The 24,152-nt window shown below is 45.8% G+C and overlaps 1 protein-coding gene and 1 long non-coding RNA gene across 3 annotated transcripts; one reads left to right on the top strand and one right to left on the bottom strand.

Annotated features, from left to right (window-relative positions):
* Window positions 1–1,663: 1,663 nt before the first annotated feature.
* entpd3 (ectonucleoside triphosphate diphosphohydrolase 3) lies at window positions 1,664–16,193 on the bottom strand. Of its 2 annotated transcripts, none has more exons than XM_030371361.1 (10): window positions 15,948–16,193; window positions 11,697–11,834; window positions 10,235–10,352; window positions 9,499–9,658; window positions 9,001–9,160; window positions 8,025–8,252; window positions 5,479–5,742; window positions 4,322–4,432; window positions 3,432–3,569; window positions 1,664–2,117 (listed from the first exon to the last, which is right to left on the bottom strand). In XM_030371361.1, the coding sequence occupies exons 2-10, from the start codon at window positions 11,829–11,831 to the stop codon at window positions 1,929–1,931; spliced, it is 1,503 nt and encodes a 500-aa protein (XP_030227221.1). In that variant the 5' UTR covers window positions 11,832–11,834; window positions 15,948–16,193; the 3' UTR covers window positions 1,664–1,928. The 2 variants fall into 2 exon arrangements, with proteins under 2 accessions (XP_030227221.1, XP_030227220.1); XM_030371360.1 differs by having other exon boundaries at window positions 11,697–11,837; window positions 15,948–16,192.
* LOC115554580 (uncharacterized) lies at window positions 5,105–9,639 on the top strand. The gene is made up of 3 exons (XR_003978620.1): window positions 5,105–5,184; window positions 5,463–5,608; window positions 9,504–9,639. It is a non-coding gene; the product is annotated as an uncharacterized LOC115554580 (long non-coding RNA).
* Window positions 16,194–24,152: the final 7,959 nt, after the last annotated feature.

The following is a 24,152-nucleotide window of genomic DNA, read 5'->3' as shown; positions in this document are numbered from 1 at the left end:
TCTTTCTTAAAGCTCTCTTCTCATTGAGCTAAAGTGAAGTATAAAACAAAATGTGAGCACAATACACAGTACCTACTGTTTTATAACATAGAACATGTACAAGCCCAACAACATCTTCAAGAACCATCCGTTTCATAATGATTCCTAAGTGCTGCATAATAACAACAAACCAGCCGCACCATGCATTTTTAATCTAAGTTTATATCAATTCAAACATTTGCATAATAAATATGCTCAAGATTTAGTTCGGACATTTGAGTACAGTTTATTATTTGTATCTATTTTATGTTGTTTAATTCATATTTCAATGTTTTTTGAGACTGAGATATGCGTTGGAGTGTGTGCTGTATCGGAGTCACAACATTGCACATCAAGTTGATCAGAATACTTCATATCCTCCGAAATCTTAATCTTTCTTTTTAAATTTGATCAAACTTTATATTTTGGTCATATGAATAAAGTAATCAATCCTGTATACTGTATTAAAATAAAGTAGACAATTGGCCTAAACTTTTAAAGGGGACATATTATACCACCAGGTATTAGTGTGATTAGCCTTACAAGCCATTTTTAAAATCTGCCCCATATGACATCACTATTGGGCGTGTCCACCTAGATCTGTGCTGGATAGATCAATCTACCAGCCTACCAGGTAGACTGAAGTAAACATTGCTCATCTATCACGCACAGATCTAGGTGGGCACGCCCACTAGTGATGTCATATGGGGCAGATTTTCGAAACGACTTGTAAGGCTAATCACACTCACACCTGGTGGTATAATATGTCCCCTTTAACTTCATCATGTATATTTTATCCTATTTTATAAAATATATAATCCCTGTAACAGCAGACCAGATACAGTTGTCTTCATTTGATCTCCATATCCACAAAACAAACTTCTTTCAAATAATCAAAAAGAACACACACAAGGGTTGCAATTTTGAACAAATTGTGCTCTATAAATATAAGTGCTGCTCACTAGAACTGGCATATACTTTTTCTGATGGTATTGTCGTTTTTGCAGATGGATTGTCATGTACTGAAATTATATCATTGTCAACACACATTGAAAAAGGGACATTATGAAACAACATTCCTCTAAGTAAATATAATGATGAAAATATATACAAACAAAGACTTTTAGTGCACTCGTGTGTGTTTGGTGTGTGTGGTGTGTGTGTGGTGTGTGTGTGTGTGTGTGTGTGTTTGTGTGTGTGTGTGTGTGTGTGTGTGTGTGTGTGTGTGTGGTGTGTGTGTGTGTGTGTGTGTGTGTGTGTGTGTGTGTGTGTGTGTGTGTGTGTGTGTGTGTGTGTGTGTGTGTGTATATGTGTGTGCGTGTACGTGTACGTGTGCACGTGTTGCCTTCAAAACAACTCCATCTCCCCAAAGCGCAAGCTAACTGTACATGCTACAAACCATTAAGGAGTGATCACTCACATACTGAACCACTGGCATCATCTTGTCTCGGATGTTAAGTGTGGTGCCTCTTCTTCTCTGCGGAACAACGTATTCTCTTAAACTCCGTATTCCAGGCAAGAGCAATCAAACACGAAGCTAAGACTGTAAAGTCTGACTAAAAGACTCATTCTCAACTGTTTCCTTTCCTTTGCAAATAAGCATTTCATTCCAAGCCTTGACTCAAATATACATCTCGATGTGTTGAACACAATAATAAACATACAGTCACCATAAGTAAGTAGTATTTACCACATGCTTCTGTAACACAACCAGCATTGCTGTCTGTCTATAGGACGGGGGGGTAGACCATTCTTTCTGTCCATGTCATGCCTGAGTTAGTGGGTGAGGGTTCCGGACCAGGAAGAGATGTGTGTGTGTGTGTGTGTGTGTGTGTGTGTGTGTGTGTGTGTGTGTGTGTGTGTGTGTGTGTGTGTGTGTGTGTGTGGTGTGCGTGTGCGTGCGTGTGTGGTCAGTAGCATGTGCGGATGAGCATGATGAAGAGGAAGACCACGGTGATGATCATCAGTGCCGAGAAGAGGAAGATGAGGCCTGCGAAGACGGGGTTGGCCATGGGCAGGATCTCCTTGGCGTCCGAGGGGATCATGTTGGACATGGACAGCATGAAGCCCAGGCTCCAGCCCAGGCTGGTCCCCTCCACCTGCACAAGAGAGGCCGTTACAGGGGACATATCACACCACCAGGTGTGAGTGTGATCAGCCGTCACAAGCTCTTTTGAAAATATGCCTCTTCTGACATCACAAGTGGGCGTGCCCACCTAGATGTGTGCTGGATAGATCAGGTTGTGGTTGAGCTACATTGCACTTTGGGTTGAATGTGTTGAGATTGCATGAAAAAAACAAAAAGTGTTCTTTGGTTATGATTTTGTGACGATTGTTTGTTTTCCTTGGTAGCTGTAAATTAAACAGTCGAATAGAAGTTTCGAGCAGATCATAACAAAAAAAAACACAAACCACTCAATCCACAAACCAACGCTCATATCTGGTGTTAATCTCGCTATTATCAGTTTCCCGAAGAAAGACTCAACGGCCACACACACAGCGCTGATGATCGAGTGAACTCATCGTACAGTGTGGAATATGACTCACTGAGTCACTTCAGTGAAAAAAACAGAACAGGCCTTCCGTCTGTCTTTTCCCTCCGCCGGACGGCCTAGCTGTCATTATTCACATTCAAGGACATGACAGAGCACAAGCAGCAGCGATGTCTATTTGTCACGAGACCGGGGGGGGAATCCCTTGTTTCCCAGCAATTAAACCATTTTTTCTTTTCATAAAGTCGGAACAAGAACCACAAATTATGTGGAAACATTGACGTTGAGGCGCAGACTGCAGACCCTGGTTGCCCGCTTTGTGTGTGTGATATAAGAGGTCGGTCCCTTTGGTCATGACTCATAACGTCTGAGGGGCCTCCTTTGTTGAAGCCGTTCCATACCTCGGGGGCCCCAGAAAGAGGAATAACTGGTCCACTTGTCTTTTTGTGTGCGTTCTCCTCAGCTCCACTTGTGTCCTCGACAGCTGAACGGGTGTGGGGGACATCCATCATTAGGATGGGCCCTCACACTCGGGCCCTGCTACCATCTCAACCAAAGCCATTGAGGCTAACTTCCAATAAGGCCATAAACGTATGTTTACGATGATAATACGACCAGAAAGCGGCTTGTCTCGTAACCGAAAGTTACAAGTCAAGACATTGCTAGTTCGATCCCTGGCTCCTCCTAGCGTCGAGGTGTCCCTGAGCACGACTCCTGACGAACTGGCTGTCGCTTTGCGTGGTTGACTCCGCCGTCGGTGAGTGAATGTATATATGAATGCTGGCTTTAGATAAAAGCGTCTGCTAAGTGGCCTAAATGAAAATGTGAATCTCCTTCTCTCCGTCTTTATTATCCATTATTCCTTCCCTCCTCACTGGTGTTCTTTTCGGAAGGTGAGGTCATGTTCTGCGCGTTTCCTACCTCTTTTTCGAAGGCGATGTTCTGCCAGGTGTCCGGGTCAAACTTGTATCCATCGACCAGCAGGGTTAAGACATAGTGCGCAGAGTAGCAGTACGTGATGAGGAACCTCTCCGAGATCTCCGGCCTGCTGGCAATCAGCTGAACGACACGACACAACAGACACACACACAAACAATGACACAATTAACAGTTTGGTACGTTCAAAAAACCTGTGAACCAACATCGGATTAGTCAAACAACGCACACGTTTTCGTGAAGCCAAAAACTGTTAAAGCTTGTTGTGTAGGTGTTTTGGAGAGTCCAGCCAGAGTAAGGTAGGTTTTGAAAGTATCCAATCGGATAAATCCCGCCCCTCCCCCTCAGGCCCTCCAAAGGCAGATGACTTACTCGCTAGCTTTAGCGGCAGGTCTGTCTAGGCTTGTTGAAGATGCTAGCCTTGCGCAGTGAGCACACAGGTAGCTAGGTTGGTGGTAGACAGACAGGTAGACTGAACTATGCCGGTCCAATTATGACCTGAGATACCGTAATATTGTCGTTTTTTTTATTTATTGATTGATGTCGGTATGTAAAGGTAATTTCAACAAATTGATAACAAATGATTCTTAAGTAGATAGCTTAACCTAGCTTTAATATACTTCTTTCAAGGAGCATTTTGTGTGAAAACATAACTTAAACTAAACCAGAACTAGGTAAGCAAAGGAACTTAACCTGATGTAAATATTTGAGCAGCTATAGCTGCTAATACATAGCACTGACTCACATCAACGGAAAAACATGAATACTAATTGAGGTCTGCTGTTTACCCCACCTTTTGTCCCACAACCTTCCGGTTCTACTGTCGCCACCTGCCTCTGCCCCCAGAGTGGTCGGTGCTGACTGGGCCAACTCACCATCTCTTTATTGGTGTGGCAGAACTCCCTCATGGTGCTGTTGAACACGTCCAGCTCCGTGGTGCCGTTCAGACGCAGCGCCTTGGCGGTGTAGAAGAACCCTGCGTAGGCCTGGGGGAACAGGGTTATCAACCAGGTCACGGGGGTCAGAGGTCGTCCTCCGCATGCTATGAATGTGTGGGTGTGTGTTACGATATGAGGAATAGGGTTAGCATTAGAGAACTTATGGTTAGGGTCAGTACTGATGATATCAGTACTCTGCAAGGCCATCCAGTTCCCTTTCGCCCAACATTGTATGTTGTACTACCTGGCACTTAATGTACGCACTTGTTGTACGCACTTAATGTACGTTGTACTTATTCATAGTACTCAATTGTGTAGCATCTGCAGTAGCTGCTATCACTGCTGTACACGGGAATGGGTTAGCCTAGCGATTGTTAGTACTTGCACTTTGTTCTATGAACATCTTTACTCTTCCGACAGCGAAATATTGTTTCACTTCTTATGACAAATGTACCTATTGTAAGTCGCTTTGGATAAAAAAATGCCCTACATGTAAATGTAGATGTGGGGGCAGTGTTGAGGTGCTCATTAGCGCTAAATAGCAACAGCTGAGGCTGCAGGGGAGTCTCATGTTGTGAGACTGAGGAGAGCGTCTCTGGAGTTGGTTCTCTGCAGGCGAGACTCGGATAAAGGGAACTAACAAGACGGACACACCTTTCTGTCAAAAGACTTCCATAGGAAAACCTTTTGGTTGGAAATGCATTGGGGACTGGATACAAAGCGCGGGCTGGTCACCTGGAGACGTGGTGCCGCTGCGGCATGACACGGAGCTGTTCGCCTACGGTGGCTGTGGACCTGTGGTGAGTACCTCTCACCTGACCCCCTACATAGGTAAGATCACACTCACCCGGGGAAAGGCCTCGAGTTCAGCGCACCACGTAGGGACAGACGTTCGGTTGCCTGCTGACTACCCGGATAATAACGTGTGTGTGTGTGTGTGTGTGTGTGTGTGTGTGTGTGTGTGTGTGTGTGTGTGTGTGTGTGTGTGTGTGTGTGTGTGTGTGTGTGTGTGTGTGTGTGTGTGTGTGTGTGTGTGTGTGTGTGTGTTCTTGTCCCTGTGTGTGTGTGCGTGTGTGAGTGTGTTCTCTACCCACCATGAACTTCCCTTGGACCGGGGGCTGTTGGACTCCGTTGAAGGAGCAGCCCTGCGCCGTGCAGTTGGTGAAGTCGAACAGCTCGCGGACCAGCTCCCGGCACCTGTCTGAGTCGGGCTTCCCCACAAAGGTGATCTGCTGGTCGGGGTCAAAGTTGTCGGGCGTTTGGGTGCAGGGAGAGTTGTAGACGTCGGAGGCCTTGATGGTCACGTTGAAGCCCTCCTGGTAGCAGTGGTTCTGGATGGTGGTGGGGTCCGGGGAAGCCTAGGACGAAGTGAGGGGGGGGAGCAACTGGATTAGGGGGCCACAGGTTGTTGGATCAGACCCTAGTTACGACACTCCTGGTTTCACTAGGACAGCCGTGACGTGTCGTTTGTGAAGATGGGTTTGTTGAGCCCATTCTGCCTGAGAAACTGGTTCCTGTGAGCCTGCCACAAATGTAAATACTGGCAATGTAGCATTTTGGTCTTTGACATGATAAGTAGGGCCCGACCGATATTGATTTTTGAGTGCCGATGCCGATTATTTTCAGAGAAAAATTACGATTACGATTTAATCGGCCGATTAAAAAAATAAAAAAAAAGGCTATAAAACGTAGTTTCCGATACCTTAAATATACTTTAAACACTTTTGACGAATATGTGAATTGAATGCAGAACCTTTGAGTGTTTTAGAATACATTTACAGTCAAAAATGAGTGTAATGTAAAATGTAGAATAAATAACTAACTCCCAATGTGCTGCGCTCGTGAGCAGTGACCAACACGTGCGTGCTGAGCAGTATGGTCTCACCGTTAGAGTCTACAGTATAACAAATTAACATGGCCTGGGACCTAAAGAAAAACAGGCACAACATGCTCAAACAACGCGTCTTGTGTACATTGGTGAGGTGAGCGCGCAGCTGCCTGAGCGAGCATGCTTTCATGTTGTACGGTAAAATTCAATCTCCTCTTTTTTACTCCAGCTAAAGTTGTTAGTTAGCAAGGCGAGTAGGAGCGCAATCTGCAGGAAACTAAGCGCAATAACATTTCAAAAAAACAAAAAAAACAAACAAAAAAAACAAACAAAAAAAAAAAAAAAAACGGTTGTAATCTGCGTCTTTTTGGCAGATGTCGATTATTTTCAAAAAGGCTATAATCGGCTGATTAAATCGGCAGGACGATTAATCGGTCGGGCCCTAATAATAAGAGTGTATTTATGATCGCAATAGTATAGTAGAAGTACTGGTATGGCAATTCCACAGTTTGTGCTCCACAAACTGTACCGACCGACACACATTTCTTACAAAAGATGATTTGTGCATTTTTGGCATTTGTGGCTATGTAGCGGAATCGGTACATGTACGTAATTTAGCCAAATTATACTGATAGCCGGTTGTTAGTTGTGTTGTTGAGGCCAGAAGACACAGTAGCCATGGTTTGATAACTCCGACCAGTATTCTCCTTTAAGGAGACGAGACATCATAATAACAAAGGGAGGATGGCCGGTGAAGGAGTGCGTTTTTACCTGCATACACAAGTTATTTCACGCTTTTTACTTTTTACAACAACCACCCCGCCCCTCCCTATCAAACAACAATATGTTTATGCAAGCAGAAAGCACTGGAGTGGATTATACCCTAACATTAACAGGGCCTCTTGAAGTCACGCTCAGGCACTTAGGACCTGCTGAGCCAGCAGAGTTTGACCCGGCCTTGATAGTATTGCTCCCTCTACCATATCAAGTATCAAACATGATATTTGTTTAAAATCCCCCTCTCTCCATATAATGCATTTTCCCCACCCAGACAGTCTCCACAGAATTCACCCCCAGATCAATACTTTGGTGGTAATCATGCATCATTCCGGACCGTTCTTGGCCATTTACCCTCTGAAAGGACTTCCCCTTGTTGTGCTCATGAGATCTTAACCATCCCTTAATGCATCTGAGTTGTCTCCACACAGTGAACAGAGACGTGCCCCTTTGGTCCCACGGCCTAAACATCCGTCACACTTATTCACACTTTCCATACAATGACTTCAACAAAGTGCAGTCCAGGCAAAAATCCATTGCCATAAAGTTGATTTATTTTATGGTCTTATAGTATTAAATGCAGAGATGCCCTATGCATCTCCATGGTCACGAGTGCACACGCACACACACAAAAATACGTACACACACGTACACACACGTAAACCAAAACACTGTGTAGACACATGCACGCTTGCGCACACACACACACACACGTACACACGCCCACCCACAAACGTACCGAAGATACACTGACACGTACGTACGTACATATGCACGCACACGCGCACGCGTACACACACGCACACGCAGGGCCGGCGCTGACCGTTTCGGTGCCCTAGGCGACTGACATTGTCCTGCGTACTACGGTGAGGGTTTCAGTGCGCTCAATTAACAATTAATCCCGTGCGTCCCTTCTTTGTTCCATTTGGGAACATGTTTGGTTTCATTTCACACACACGCACGCACGCACACTATAAATCAGCCAACGACCAACAGCCGTGCGACAAGTGGTGTCGGGTCCGAGACCCGCCGTACCTTGATTATCCGGTCGAGGATCTGCTTCGCGGCCTCGTTCTTGCCATAGCAGAGGTAGCTGTGTGCGTACACGTTGTAGTCGTAGCCGTACAGTCGGACGGGCAGGAAGTCCTCCCCCTTCAGCTCCTCGCCCACCTGGAAGGCGAGCTGGGTGGAGGCCCCGCCCAGGTCCATGGACCCCACGGTGCTGGCACCCCCGGCATGGAACAGAGAGTTCAACAGGGTCTTCTGTGGGGGGCAGGAGGGGAGACTCTAGTTGGTCACCAATGAGAGCCCCGAGTCAAAGCTGCGTTATGTACACTGTAATACTTTGATGTAGATTTACAGCGAAGTTCTAACACTAATCTACTGTATTGATATGATGCAGTAATAATACTGTAAATAAACAGTACCTTACTGGCGAAACTGCTTCCAGTATTAGTACCCAGTTCTGTACATTTACTGGGAATTTTTTTGTAGTGTACGTTTTCTTTCGGAATTTCGGAAGTGCAACGTTTCTCGAGGATAAAACGTTTCATAAAAGTCTTCCAGATTCTAGCGACCCGCCCACACAAAAAAGATTAAAGGTTCTGTTCTTCTATGGCGACAACATGCATAGAATAGGTTTAAACTAGAGAAGGCCACGCCTTTTTGGTCTGGATGTTGGCCTGGAAATGGAAATGGCATTTTTGGGGCCAAATCTCATTCAGGCAAATCTCAAGAGTCAGAAGGATTCTAGGTGAAAGAGATTACCTCAAGTTTCAAAAACAGGTGAAGACGCGAACAGTCTGCTTCGGTTTTAGCCATTAAACGAAAACATCCCATCGCACAATAAAAAAAGGACCCAGACAGTCACACTATCATTATCATCAATGTTGATGTAATATTACTGTTCTGTCATTTGATGAATGGCTAAGGCCTCTGAAAATCCATGCATCTGTGAATCAAGCAAATGCAGTGGTCTTCAGGGGCCACCATGCCTGGGCCTTGACCGTACCTCCTCAAAGTTGCCCATGAGGTAGTTGACCGTGACCCAGCCGTAGAGGCCCTCCTGCTGTCCGGTCAGGATGGTGGCGTCCTTGAACGCGAAGGGCAGGGCCTTGAGGTACTGTTTGAGGCTGATGATGACCTCGTCCGATCGGTTCTGGTCCACTTGACTTAGGGGTTGGATCAGAAAGGGACACGGGGTTAGAGACACGGTCAGGGGTTCATGTGAGCGATTGTAAAGTGAGCGATTGTAAAGTGAGTGATTGTAAAAGGCTGTTGGAGGCTTTATGCTAGTTAACGTTAGCATGGCCTGGAGCACAGCAGCCTTTATCGCAATAGAAAACGATGAATACATACATTTGATAGTGCTTACAGTAAAAGCGTTCATTTTTCAGATGATCAATACATGCATTGATGAATGGTCTCATGAACGAACACAAATTCAGACTAAATTATGCTATTTCGATTTTATTCTTTAATAACAATAATGAAAAATAGGTTCTGTTACTTCAGCAGCCTCATGCCGGCGGTGGCCCCCAGGAACAGCGGTGTTTTCTGGCGTTTCTCCACTGGGATTTCTTCTGTGACCTTCTGCATGCATCCCGTGAAGGACGCCCAAGTATTTTTGTCCTTCTCCGCGTCCACCAACATGTCGGATATGCCGTTGCCTGGCGACGCGAAGACAAGCTCCCGTCAACGTTTGACGCCCGGTGACACTTTCTAATTTTCCGCTCTTGCTAAACATGCTACAATTTGTATCTTTCTCCAGATTAAAGCCATGACGATCTGGGATTATCTAGCAGTCCTAGTGTGTTCTAGCAGAAGGTCTGGGGACGGGGACGGGACGGGACGGGGGGGGGGGTCGGCACAGAGGCTGGGCTGGAACCCTGTGCTACAAGGGGGGGGTATACCTAGTTTCCTGTTTGGAGATATTCTACAGCAAGAACGAAAGTGAGACACGGATATGAGCTTCGTCTTTCCCTCAGATTTCAGATATTAATCTACAATCTGACGTGCAAGATTACAGATCTGACATCCTGCCGACCCAAAGCCCATGGCAGGGAACAGTGGTATTAAGATAAAAGACCTACTGTATGTATTGACGGTATTGCTTTGCAAAGGGCCTTGTGTTGCAGACAGCAAGGGTTCAGGTGAATCCATACAAACACTCCATGGGGTAATGGGAGAAGCAGGTCAATAATGGCGTTGTGTATAAACGTACCCATCTATCTAAATCAACTCACCGAACACTTTGCAGTTGAGCACCTCGGACACCACGCCGGTCTCGTTCTTCTTCTCTCCGGGCCAATGGTAGAGGTACACGGTGGAGCGGGAGGAGCCCGAGTCCACCACGATGCCGTACTGACAGGGGAGGCAGTGGCTGTCAGTCAAGGATACTCTACCAATAAGAATACCACAACGTCATACGTTGTTCATTTTAAAGCGCTTTCCTAGACGCTCTTTGAGACGCTTTACAACAAGGTGAAATACACCAATACAATTGAAACAAAATTAATTAAATTAATAATGCTAAGATAATTATAAATTTAATTAAAAATGTTACAGTAAAGGATTTAAATATGAATAAAGGGGAACAAAGAGGGACTTCGAGTTGAGGACAGTTAGGTGCTGAACGCCATTTTAGTAAAGTGTGCTTTGAGCGATGGTTGGGAAGTGGAGAGGGGCGGAGTCACTGATTTGTTGGGGTGGGGGGGGGGGATCAGGACGATAGCGCTCATGTCTGTAATCCACTCGGACAGAGACATGGACGAGGAGGAGACAGACGGACATACAGATGAGGGACAAAAGGGCAGCATCATATAAAAGTTTATTGAGACACAAGATGACGAAGCTGCAGTGTTGCTAAACTCCTGCAGCATTCACCGTGGGCGTCCACCAGGTGGTCCGGTGAACCATCCGCAGTGAGGCAGATTTATGTTTTCAACTGTCAAAGGCTAAGGTGGTTTTATGTCACCCGGTGTGAACATTACAAGCTGTTTGAAAATCTGCATTTCCCTGTGTGGGAGTGTCCACCAAGCTGTCTGCTGGATAGATCAGTCTACCGGCCTACCCAGAAATTGTTGCTTATCTATCCATCATACATCTAGGTGGACGCGCCCACTTGTGACTGTAAACACAGGGAAAGGCAGATTTTCAAACGGCTTGTAACGGCTTATCCCACTCGTACCTGGTGGCACAATATCCCCCCCTTTAAGGCTTACTGAGTGCCATCCACCATCACCAACAACACCACAACCACAGAAGAAGAGCATTATAGTGGGATAGCAAACATTCCCAGAATGCAGCAGGCCCCTCCCCCCGCTCTCTCTCCAGCTCTCCTCAGCCCTGCTGCCGGCCGTCTGTTTACGATGTACATTATCTCAGCAAGACAGGAAGTCAAGCTGATTGCCCTCTTGACCCCTCCGCCTAACCCCGCTATTGGCTTCCTGCATAGTTGACAGGCCCAGACACACACACACCCAAGGACACGCACACGCAGGCACATGCAAAGACACACACACACACACACAAATGGGCACGCAGACACACACACACATACGACACAGACGTATGGACGCTGACACATGCATGGACACACACACACACACACACACCGTCTATGGGCATGTGAGTGTGTGTGTTTGTGCATGTGTGTGTGTTTGTGCATGTGTGTGCTTGTGAGTGTGTGTACGAGGGAATGCGTACCTCCAGACCGTACTCCTGCACCCTCCAGTGTCTCTGGATGACGGCGATGGTGATGATGGCCGAGACGCTGGCCAGCAGCAGCACCGCCACCCAGAACGTACGGCACTGGCAGCCTGTTTTCCTCTTGGAAGCCATGGTCTGCTGCCGAGGAGAAACCCAGTCAGAAAACCAGCCTGATCCCGGGGGCTGCAGTGAGCAGTCATGAAGAGTTCCACGTTGCCTAGGGATTTATCCTAAAGCGTCACCAGAATCACCCCTTTTGCAAATCATGAATCAAATCTTCCGCAAAAGTCGCAAAAAACTCACTTGACTCAGAGTTCACCTCTCGACTCTGTAAACCCTACCCCCCTTACCCCCATTTGAACTGTGCCAAGTTCATTCCGTTGGCAAGCCAAACGATGAGATTGAAGTTAAGATTAGAAAAACACAAGGTGACTAACGGCTGGTTTATGTCTTGTTTTCTGTCAGGTGCCAAAGAGCTGGTTACCTCAAGCCTATAGCTGGAGGCGGCTTTTTAAGGGTCAACAAAGGATTACATTGTAAAAGTCACAAACACCGGTTTAGACGTATCGGTTTCATGTGACAACTGTATTTAGGGAGGTGGCGAACTGCGTGATGGGAGTTTTCTCATGCCAAGCTGTATGAAGGAAAACAATCTGACAAAGCCCTCAGGGTCCGAGAGGTATTCAAGAGGGAGGTCGAAGAAGAAGTTTTACAATGCAGAAGGTCTGTCCTGCTTTAATCGCTCAATTAACATACTGCACTTTAATATCTAAATAATAACATTGACAATGATAACCCATCCTCAAAATATCATATAGGCCTATTATTAAAATAAATATTCCGAAAATAAATATTCGGAATTCTGAACCTAACCCTTTACTTAATTTTGTATTCTATCGTTACTGAATTTATTCTTTATTATCATCTGTCATTTAGGACGTTTGCGTGCTGCTTAAAACCACTGCGTTTATGCTCCGGTTTGAATAGTGCGATTGTCTAATGTCCTCCTTCCTGTAACAGGAAGTATACTTCACACGCCAGTGGTACCTCAGCCAAATCACGAGCCCAGCCTGCGTCCTGATTTCACCACACATGTTTCTCATCATGTCGGGATGATAAATGCTACCCCAGTGACCCCCCCACACCCCCATGATGCAATGGTTTCAATATGTCTGGACTCTGGACCCCTTGTCCTTACACGAGTCGTGCAGAAAATGATGTTTTCTGTGTTCATTCTCTTTGCACTAGTTAGCAATTGTGGTTTAAAACACCAACCAACAGTGCTCGCGTGTCACGCGCGTCTGTTTAAACAGATTTCGTTCACTCATGTGGTATCAGCTTTTTCTCTACATAGACATACACAGTATAACTCCAAATGACTGCAGTATAACTCTGTGCATTTGTAAGCCAGTTCACCATCACGTGAGCTTCTCCAGTTTAAACATCGGTTTTGTGTAGGCTTTGTTTGTTGATCCTTTCACCAGCCTTCTCTAAGATTGGGCGGTAGTTTCTCTTGATGATGGCCGGCAGAATCATCTGGTGTTTGTCCACACACCTGATATTGTGCGATTGTGATTTGCGTCATTTCGTTCTGGTCTTACACCAGTCTTACACCAGAAAAACGAAATTGTTATTCCCATTTTGGTCATAAGGTCATCTGTAGTTTCAACAAAGTGCCATGGCCACCACGGACATAATAACAGCTATTACAAAAAACAACATGTAATTGTGTGTAATTATCAGATTAGTCCTCAGGTGACGTTTGTGATGTGTCCTTTTAGTGTTATTTAAAGGTTATTCTATCAGTCAAGTCATTCGGCCCTGTTAGGATAGTGATTATTATGAGGCTTGAGGATTTACAAACAATCTGCCTGAAGTCTTCAACAGATGCTGAGATAATCTCTTGAGCATGAATGTGGTGGGTCCTTCGTTTTTGTGCCCAACCCCAATCACCGGCTAATGGGACTTGAACACTCTCAGGCTCCAAAGGTTAAATGACATGATTAGGCTATTACAATGTCAGCTGTCACTCAAACATGTCTAGCAACTATGAGAGAGAAAAAAGGGATTCTGGGACAAAAGCTCACGAGGCGATGTGATTGAACGTGCTGACCGGATACGCAGTAGTTGGCGTCTGACATCGAAGAAGGGGAGCGAGTGAAGGAATGTATGACAGGAATTCAAATCTATCCCTGCAACGATGAGGTCATATTGGAGAATTATATGTCCAACGTGATTGTAATGTAATGTTATGTGATGTAATCCAATGTTACACAGATTTGATTTTCAGAAAGTGCTGTCACTTACTGAAATGTCGAAAAAGTCATAGAGAAATATTTATGTATCCGCATGCAAAGACATGTCTGTGCAAACATACGTCCAAACAGCATATGAAAGTCAGGTTCCTTTTGAAATCGCGTGCTTGGCTACAGACAGCGTAATAATTAAGAAGAAGTAAGAATGCTTGCATACTTGAGTCTGCAAAAGGATGTGGCAGAAATGCCTTCCAAACCTCACCTCATGTTACCAAACTGGCACGACATCAACGTCTTCTCACGTTTACATTGAAGCATTGAGGTTTTGTGCACTGATACATCCTATCACTGCTGTTCTCTGTCTCTCTCTTGCAAATATACCGCATAACTATGGCAGTACAGCACTGCCAATGTGTCTCCTGACGGGCTTTAGACTAAAGTCATAAAAACATTATTTGTATCACAGCTGTCAGAAGCAGGTTAAGCACTAGTAAAAAATAAAGCACAAATAAAAAAATTAATATACATTACACTAACAACAGCAGTAAATCCTAAAACCACAGATAGAATGCAGTTAAAGAAAAACATCCCACACTAAAAGGCGCTGTGTAAAGATGGGTCTTAAGCCACACTATATCGGGCGGCCGACCCGGCTGACCGTATCTCGGCCCGCCCGCGGTCGAGGGGGAGGAAGGCTCATCTCCTTAATCTTTTAGCCAAGCCTTTCAAAACAAGACGAGGATCCTGGCCACAGGATGCTAGGCTTGGTGCGGGCTGGTAGGGGGATGAAAGGGTGAGGTGTCGGGGAGGCCCTACCCCCTGCCTGGCTTTGAAGATGAATCAAATCATTTTTACCTCAATCCCAAAGGAGACGGTGGAAGGGATGCCTAAATTGGCGGTGATATGGTTAACGTTTCCTAGTGTATGTTAACTATGTTAACTAATGGGCGATGGACAATCATTTCCTCAGCAGGAACGTTAAGTGGAAGGCGCTGGGATACCTTAAGAGCAGGGTCCAGAGGGGATCCGGTTCTCGTGAAACAACGCACTCCCGCACCGGTTGTCTAATGGCTAACGCTGTTTCGACCACACCGATTGCTTCTCGCCATTACTTTGTCCTGTTCCTGCTTCCTCCCCCCCTCTTTCAAGCTTCCTTTCTGCCCAAGTTTGGCTGAAACGAACACACACAAACACGCGCATGCATGCACCACGCACAAACACACGCACGCAAGCACAGACGGACCCTCCCATTATCAAACACAGGCACACAAGCGTAGACATGCACACACACTCACGCAAACGCACACACACAAAAACACATGCACACTCACACCCATACATGCAAACACACACTCACACCCACAAACTGACACCCAAACAAACACACACCCACAGACACAAGCTTTCACACACACACACACACACACACACACACACACACACAGACAGACAGACAGACAGACAGACAGACAGACAGACAGACAGACAGACAGACAGACAGACAGACAGACTCAAACAAACCCACACCTACACACACACATGTACAGACACAGAGTCACATCCAAACACAGGCACACCTGCAAAGACGCATGCAGCATATCAAAGTGAGGTCAGCAGCGACACTGTACAAATACACCGTCAAAGGCTGACAAGTGATCAGTCGTTCTTCGTACACATGAACGCCTTGCAACAGAAACTGCAACAGCAGCAGCAGTAGGAGTTCGAAGGCGGACCACACGCGCGCACGTGTGTGTGTCTCCCTATCGGCCCGATGAAGCAAGCCCCTCTGAAGCATCAGGTAGTCAAGGGACTCCCCCAGCGATGTCTCCATAACATGAGCCAAGGTGGCGGGCCTGAGAGGACTCGTTAGGGATATAACCGATGCTGTGGATCAACGCCCTGGGTTAACATCCTCCTCGAACTACAAGTAAAGACATGCAGGGGCCCTGCATGGAGCCACGATATACCCCCATCGCGGTGGGACGTCACTCACCTTCTGGAGCAGGTTCTGCAGCCTGGGGTGGGAGCAGGAAGAATGTTCAGCAGTGAAAGATAAGTTCAGCAGTGAAAGAGAAGAGGGGAGAGTGGTGGAGAGAGGTTCAGGGACAGGGTGGGAGGGAGAGAGAGAGAGAGAGAGAGAGAGAGAGAGAGAGAGAGAGAGAGCAGAGCGGTGAGTGGTCTAGGGTTAGTAGCTCCTCATTGATCTGCCTGTGAGGAGACTAGGCTTGCCTCCCTCCCACCCTCACTCACTCCCTCCCCCCATGCCCCAAAGTGACAGGAGGGAGGGACGGAGGGAGGGGGAGGATGAAGGGAGGAGGAGGGTTGACCGAATGCCACACCTACACCGAGGGAGGTCATTGTGCCAGGCATACACGTGGCTGTGTATAAACACAAACACACGTACACACATGCATGCGTGAGCGCACATGCACGCGCGCACACACACACACACACACACACACACACACACACATGCATGGCCAGATATGTGAATGCACACACACACACACACACACACACACACACACACATGCCCACACAAGTGAACGCACATAAAACACACACAAATGCATGCCCACACACGTGAACACCCACGCACACACTGTGCACATTCCTATGACTACATCTGAGCTAAGGATAAGGGTTATGCAAACTCATTTCACAGCTGACTTTATTCCATTCTGGAACCCGGGCCTATTTCCCTGGTTGGTTCTGATTAGTCCCCCCATGAAGCCATCCCCATTGTCTTTGTAGCCATGCCAAGAATATAAATCCGAAAGGCCTTTTGTTTTCTTCTCGGGGGTGTTTACTTCCTGTCAGCTTTGGGTACAAACCAGTGAGGTTTGCACCCTAAGCTGAGCCACTAGTGTTCAGTACATTGACACAGTGTGAAGAAACACGTTGATAAACGGCTGCAACAGCTCTCATGGGCAGCTGTCAAACGTTCCAACAGGTTATTTGTTTTCCCAGTGATAATAAATAACTTGACCGATGTGAAAAAATATGAATCCCAAGATAAATACTTCTCCCAGCTCTTTCTTGCTCACTCTTTTAAAGCGAGGAAGACATCACTTTGAGTCATTTTCAGCAGAGATGGAAGAGGAAATGATAGCGGAAGAGGAAGAGATGGAAGAGGAACTGACACACACACACACACACACACACACTCGCGTGTGCATGCTTGCGTGTGCGTGCGTGTGTGCATTTGTGTGTGTGTGTGTTTTGGTTTGTGTCAGCATATTCTTGAAATATGAGAAATGGCAAACGGTTTTATTTAATGGAGAAAATTAGCCAGGCCACTGTGTTACATTAGTGTGGGGTCTCGGACATATCAACGTTCACGGTCTGGGTGGATCAATACGGGAACAAAACACACACCACTCAGGCAAAACGCTGACAACACTCATCTGAAATAATACCAATATCAGGACACTTCAATGATCAACTTTCTCTCACTCATGCTACACTGAACAATCACTTCAGTCCGACATTTCACCTGCTGGCCACTTTCAGGTAAATGGACTGCATTTAAGTAGTGCTATGTGTGTGAAGTGCCGAATGACAGAATACTGACTTCAGTAAAGTCTGTCGGACAGCATTGAAAGACTTGCAGTGAATACCGTGTATCTAAACTGTCTAACCCGTTTCAATAGGTCGGTATAGATCCTCCAGAGGTGTTTAAACACACCACAGTAAACACAGTGAAGCACAGCCTGCACCTCAGTGAGGAACAAAGACTAAAAGCTGGGTCTTTATGAAGTGTGTGACAGTGGAAGGATACTGTTAGCAAGGCTCTGGGCCAACAGATGTCAGGGAAAGGACGAATAGAACAAGCAACACTTCGCCTTAAAAAAAATCTGCTATCCCCATCACTGACCCATCCTAGTAATGCACGCCAACCGAAGTGCTCTGGCCGGCCAACTGTTATGCGTTAGCAGTCCTTTTACAGCCCATGATTTGCAGAGAAGGGCTGTTATAGGTCTTAAGGGGAGGACAAATGTCAGCAGTTTTTACAGACATAAGATAAAAGAGGACGACCTGTATGATTATGCAAATCAATAGAAACGTTTCAACCTGATGAACCTGCAGAACTGTCTAGTAGACGGTCTGGTTACGTTCCACGGAGTACTACAGTGTATACATTCTAGACAAACAACCTATAATTACGCTTATGATATACGAAAGTAGTTACGCACCCACTTACGCATAAATCAACATTATTAGAAGAGCTACAATCGAGCAAGAAATGGTGTCATCTAGAGGATGAGATTGGAACTATGGCTTGGAAGTGAATTTTATGTGACGTAGCCCATTGGTGTTCAACCAATAATAAGTTAGATTTCAGGTTGGGGGCATTACTTTTGCTTTGTCTATTCGCATCGCGGCAAGGTTACCAAAGTTAATCCAATTACAACATAGAGCATCGTTATACAAGCCTGAGAAAGAACTCTATACATTGCAGTAATTGTTAATTAGACAAGATTATATTACTCAACTAAGATGCGCAGAACAACGAAACAGCGCAAAAAAATGTGATTTGCATGATCAATTATTTTATGTAAAGCCTATAGTGCTATACACGAGCCCAGTTTAGTATTGTACTAAACCAAGTTGGCAAAAACAAGATCTTTGTAAGGAGTATAGAGCACATGTATAGAATGTGCAAATTACATATTTGCAGTGTATACAAATCGGGCCTGGGTGAGTTTAATTTCCCTCGCCCAGATCCATCCCAACAGAGAGGCCCACCATTCCCTAATGATCCCAACATATGCTACATCTGTAGCTCAGTTCAAGGACGCATTATCCAGCACAAGGCTGTGCTTGTTACCGCCTGTTTGTTGCTCTCTGGCCGGCCATGGATCCCATCACACCCAAGTCAGTGACTGGGTGGTCCTCTTGGCCTCTGGGGCGACAACAAAGACCCAGGTGGGGGGAGGGGGGGGGGTGCAGTCAAAGAGAATAATGTTCGTGATTCAGTGGGCCACAGCCAGATAGAGAGATTGATGTATTTTTAGCGTTTTGTCCAGAGGGCAATGTGAAACCTTCCGGTCCTGGAGAGTCGGTTGAGCAGATTCACAATTATCTTGTTTGCACGGAGCAAAGGGAAGAGAAAGAAGACCGAGCAACAACTCCTCCACCTGTCCTCTTGCCGCAGAGAAGAGCTCAGATCCAACGGCGAGCTTCAACAGTTTGGCTTTTCACACCCACGTTTTGGCTCGCTCTTTTCAGCGCTCACATCTGGTCCCATTGTCCGAAAAACACAGAGAATAGAAGAGCTGAACATTTGAGAAGGAAAACACAAACAAACACTCAATGAAACCTAAACACGACGTGAATGAGCGGCGTAGACTAGACCAGACTTTTGAGATTAACCACTGAAAGGAGCTCTCACAGGAAACACAACAGCCGTTTGGTATTCCCCACATCAATGTCGACCGCAACCTTTTAGGCCGGTACAATAATGTCTGACTCGCCCGTGAGTGATTGTGGCGACGTTGGTCCGGTCATTAACATTCAATAGAGAGATTTAATCGAGATTATATGGAGGCATGCGATGAAGACAGCAAACCATAGCACTACAAAGTCTAGCATCACAGCATTGACGACTGGGCCTCAGCCACATGCATCGAATAATGCATCGCAGTATTCCCTGATTGCCACTGTAACAACTGTGCTCTACGATTTAAATGCCAAAATGAACGATGTAGGCCTACACCACCTTTTACAGTAGGCCTCAAACCCCCCCGGACGGACTTATTGTTCCATCTTCCCACAAAACACGATCCGACCCGCGAGCCCGTCGAGAGTAATAAAAAACGGAGAGAAAAAAAACGAATTGCTTTCAATGCTTCCTAATGCATATGCTCTGCATGGCTGCTCCGGGAGGAAATGTTGTGGCCGTCTTGTGGCGGCCGCAACAATTAGCGAGATCCCAGGCGCTCATCGTGCAGCCGGCCGACGCCACGCCTCACCATGTCTTGGTACGATGCAATCAGAGCCGCGCTGGTGGTGGTTGATAATGGGGCACACGCGCCAGGTGGTCAGTTGTTCCCAGCTCTCTGCTTGCCGCTTCCTGCTCTTTCAGTCCCCGCCACCGCTTCCACGTTATAAGTGTAACCCAGGCATTGCATAAGGTGTCGGCCACGACATGAACTCAGTGACTGGGATGTGATATGCGCGTACTGCAATGTGTTCTGATAGGGGTTGGTATGTTAAATTTGTAAATAAAGATACCCTCTCCCCTCCCTACGATCGACAGCTATTGAGAAGTGTAGTGTTTACGTACCTGTGATTGACAGGTGTGACATTGACATTGACATTGACGTTCATTGAACCAATCAGGAAAGATTTGGTCACAAATGTGCCAGGAATTGTCTAAAATCTAAATGGCGACACAGAGGCAGACGAAATCAATTCAAAACAAATTTGCTAAGCCCTTTCTAACAGATTCCACTTAAAGAATAGCTCTTCACCTCAAACGTGCAGTGATATAGGGTGTGGTGTTTCTGTAAAGCATGCAGGGTTCAAGGCTTCTCTCAGGGTCAAGGGTCGGGTCAAGGGTCAGGTCAAGGGCATCAGTGAAGCATCAGAAAAATTTCCCTGCACCTGTGTTTGTCAGGATGTGTCCCTTTACCCTAGTGTGGTATTTCTTACCTCATGGAGTGTGTAACTACTGTTGCTTATATAACATTCAACAAAAAATGCATTGAATGCCCAATCAACATTATTGGATATCTACAACAAACAATGCATTTTGTACGTTGTAATTATGTAAGGTTTTGTAACTTAAATTATAATGCCTTCTTCCAGAAGCTAGCCATTCATAACCAAGCCGATCTATAGATCAATAGATCAATAGATTAATAGATAAACAGACAAAAAGGCTGGCAGGCAGACACACACTCAAACACACACACACAGACACACAACGGATGTAAGTGGGCGTGTCCCTCATTAGACTGGATCATATATGCAAAACAAAGAAATAGTTTCACGTATTGTCTTCAAACCCCCTCCTGAAATCAAGTCCAGGTTATCTCGCTGCTTGGATCAATAAATAAAAAATCATCGATTTTGATCAGACCTTGAATCTACGTCTCATCTTTACCTGCTTAGCCTGGTCAGTGGGGATACCCTTTCTACTGTTGAGTTTGTACGGATGACAGCTGGGTTAAGCAGCCTCACCTGGCCCGAGTTAGACTGATTGGACTCTGGGGCTGAGGGAGGCTGCACACACCTGTTGCACATTGAGCAATCAATGTGGAACAGTGGCGGCTGGTGGTTTTTAAAGTGAGGGAGGAAGGACTGCGCGCTTGGTTGCCATTGGCCTGCTTGCACTGTTGGTGTATGGTGGCATAAGAATGTGAGACTCAAGTTGTTTCAGGGTGTTTTGGTGAACTACAAAATAGCAGGGAGGGAGTTATGTGAATAAAATGTATACAAAGCCACCAGTGGCATCACTGTAATTTGAGAAGGAAAGGATGCAAAGCATATTAGTCAAATCAGGCCTACTATTGATTTGTAAAAGTAAATAAAAAAATCTGGGCCTATCATTGGGCCTATTTTTGCCCTCACTGACTGTAGTTATTAGCCATGTTTATTTTCAGTAACAATTGTTTTAAGAAAAGACTCAAGAACCAAAGTGATGCCATTTAAAATACATCATGCTCTGAATCATTCACTAACACCCTTTCCACAATATCAAACAGAGCGGTCAGAGTAACAAACTAGTAAAAGAACAACAAGAACGGTAATGCTACCAGTAAGCCATGCGTACCTAGCAAACCATGTGCCACTCACAACACTGACGTTGCCATTACTTCTTGTGACCTTGATTTTGGGAAGTGGTCTACCTCTTTCTTTGGTCGCTAACTTAGCACTGTAAGTGAATGAATGGAATGATTTTTGTAACAAGACATTAACAATGTCCTCCGTTTCCAATGTTTCCATTGTGCATTTCGGATCTCGCTATCGCAGATTTCACTTGCTCTGCGTCTGCAGTGAGCACCGCGGCAATGCAGACCGGGTTTGTTATCGACAGCGTTGCCAGATTGGGCAGATTTCCCGCCCAATGATCATTTTTCCAGCCTAACATGGTTAAAAGTAGCACAATTGGGTGGGAAATCTGACCAATCTGGCAACACTGCTCAACATCCAGGGATCCTGCTTATTGGTTCATAGCGCAGACGGATAGATTTTTGCGCGAATCAGACCCCTTAAGGTCCCACCCACTCAGAGGAGGATTTTCCTCCTCTCTCCCATTGAAACCCATGTTATCCACCGGCCGCCAGTACTTTCGGGGAAATGAATGGGAGTGAACGGAGGCAAAGGGAGGACGTTCCTCCCTGAAATAATTGACGATAGGCGATAGGGGGTGCTAATGTCCCTTTACCCAGGGAAACGAACATTATATATTCAAAGGCAATAAAGTAGTCACATTAATTCATTACAATAGTCTGGGCAATCTACATTTTTTATTCTCAACAATGTTAGGGAGGATCTTCCTCCCTCTCCTCAATGGAGAAGCCTCCACTGATGTGGAATCAATGTGCACAGGTTAAACCAGCCATCACCACACACACTAGAGAGAGATCTCCTGCATGGGAACATGTAACTCCAGCTTCACCTATAATTGGCTGCAAACCTTACAATAAACCGGCTTTCGGCACCATCTCCCTGTGTCCTCGTCTTGAGCCAAGCCAAATATGTCCTCTAGGTAGAGGACATATTATTATTTCTCGAGTGGAATTCTCAAGGTGGCTTTGTCGTACAACTCGGCATAGAGTGATTCCTTATTAGCCTGCCGGGTCACATAAAACCGTGCACGTTGAGTTTAATGGCCCTGATTTTCTGCACTCAGTATCGTACAAAGGAGAAGCACTAATGACGCTTTCCTGGCCACACGCCACCAGTAGACGTCTACCCTGCCAACAGACGGCTAATGTGCGGATCGGGGAAGTCTTTAACAAACAAGCCTTGTTGTTGTTTTTTGCGTCTTTCCCCACCACCTTGTTCTGATATTCCTTGTGGCAAACGCATACAAGAAACAGAGTGCATGGGCCACCACAGCCACCACATTGGCCATCGCAGGACGTCCAATGTCGTGTTCTTATATTTCTCCATCGCCTCGACTCCTGCCTGTGAAAGTTGAGGACCAGCACTCATTAGGGCTGATATTATATTACAACGGGGAAACACTTATCTTCTTCACCGGGTTTAAAATGCCGATGTCGGACTTAAAAGCCCTCCGACACTGGGTACTAAATACTGGCTATGTAATGGGATCTGCAAGAGTCTTGAGTATAGTTGGGACTTGGGATTAAATTACGTGATGATGATGCCGGCCAGACAGAGCAGTAATGCGTTTCTCGTCATTGTGTTCACAGAGGAAATGGTGGATGGTGCTCCGAACCCTCCAAGCTCAGAGTGCACGATAAAGGATGCTGAGGTAAGTGGGGCCCAACACGACCACAGATGACATCATCTCCCACCCCACCTGTTAATATTTAAAAGGGAAGTTAATTTAGAGAGAGGTGTGTGTGTGTGTGTGTGTGTGTGTGTGTGTGTGTGTGTGTGTGTGTGTGTGTGTGTGTGTGTGTGTGTGTGTGTGTGTGTGCCGTTGGATCATGTAAGATAACAAATGAGCTGTCGTCTGGAAAAACTAACAGAGCCAAGATTTTGGTAAATAATGGCCACTTAATATGCCTGTCATTCACAAATCTGTTACAGCAGATATAAACAGTCTTCAAGACTTTTTCCCATTATCTTCATAGGCGACTGCATGATATAACTTCGAAGTAGCATGCAGTGGTATGCCTTAAAAATTCTAAATTGACTTTTTGAATGTTATATTTCTTATATGATCATCAACAAAGCGATCCATGCCATTTTGCCCTTTTTCATTTAGCGGAAAGATAAAGTTGGCCTGGGTTGCAACCATGGATGAAACTGCTGAAATATTTCATTGCAAATCCACAAAACAGTTGGAGAATGGCTCACAATAGCATTTTCACCTTTCAAGATAAATGCGGAAAAGAAGCACCAGACAACATTGATGAATAGTTTCTACTGATAATGGCCAATGACGAGTCCTGCTCTGCCTCTGTTAGCTCACCCTGATATTTTAAACCATCTCCCTCTGCGTGCCAAGAAGCAGCCCACCGTACCACAGGAGGCAACGTGTATGAGCCCGTTC

This window comes from Gadus morhua, chromosome 11 (genome assembly GCF_902167405.1).
Source record: "Gadus morhua chromosome 11, gadMor3.0, whole genome shotgun sequence".
NCBI classification, from domain to species: Eukaryota; Metazoa; Chordata; class Actinopteri; order Gadiformes; family Gadidae; genus Gadus; species Gadus morhua.
This window is presented reverse-complemented; position numbering and strand designations above follow the sequence as displayed.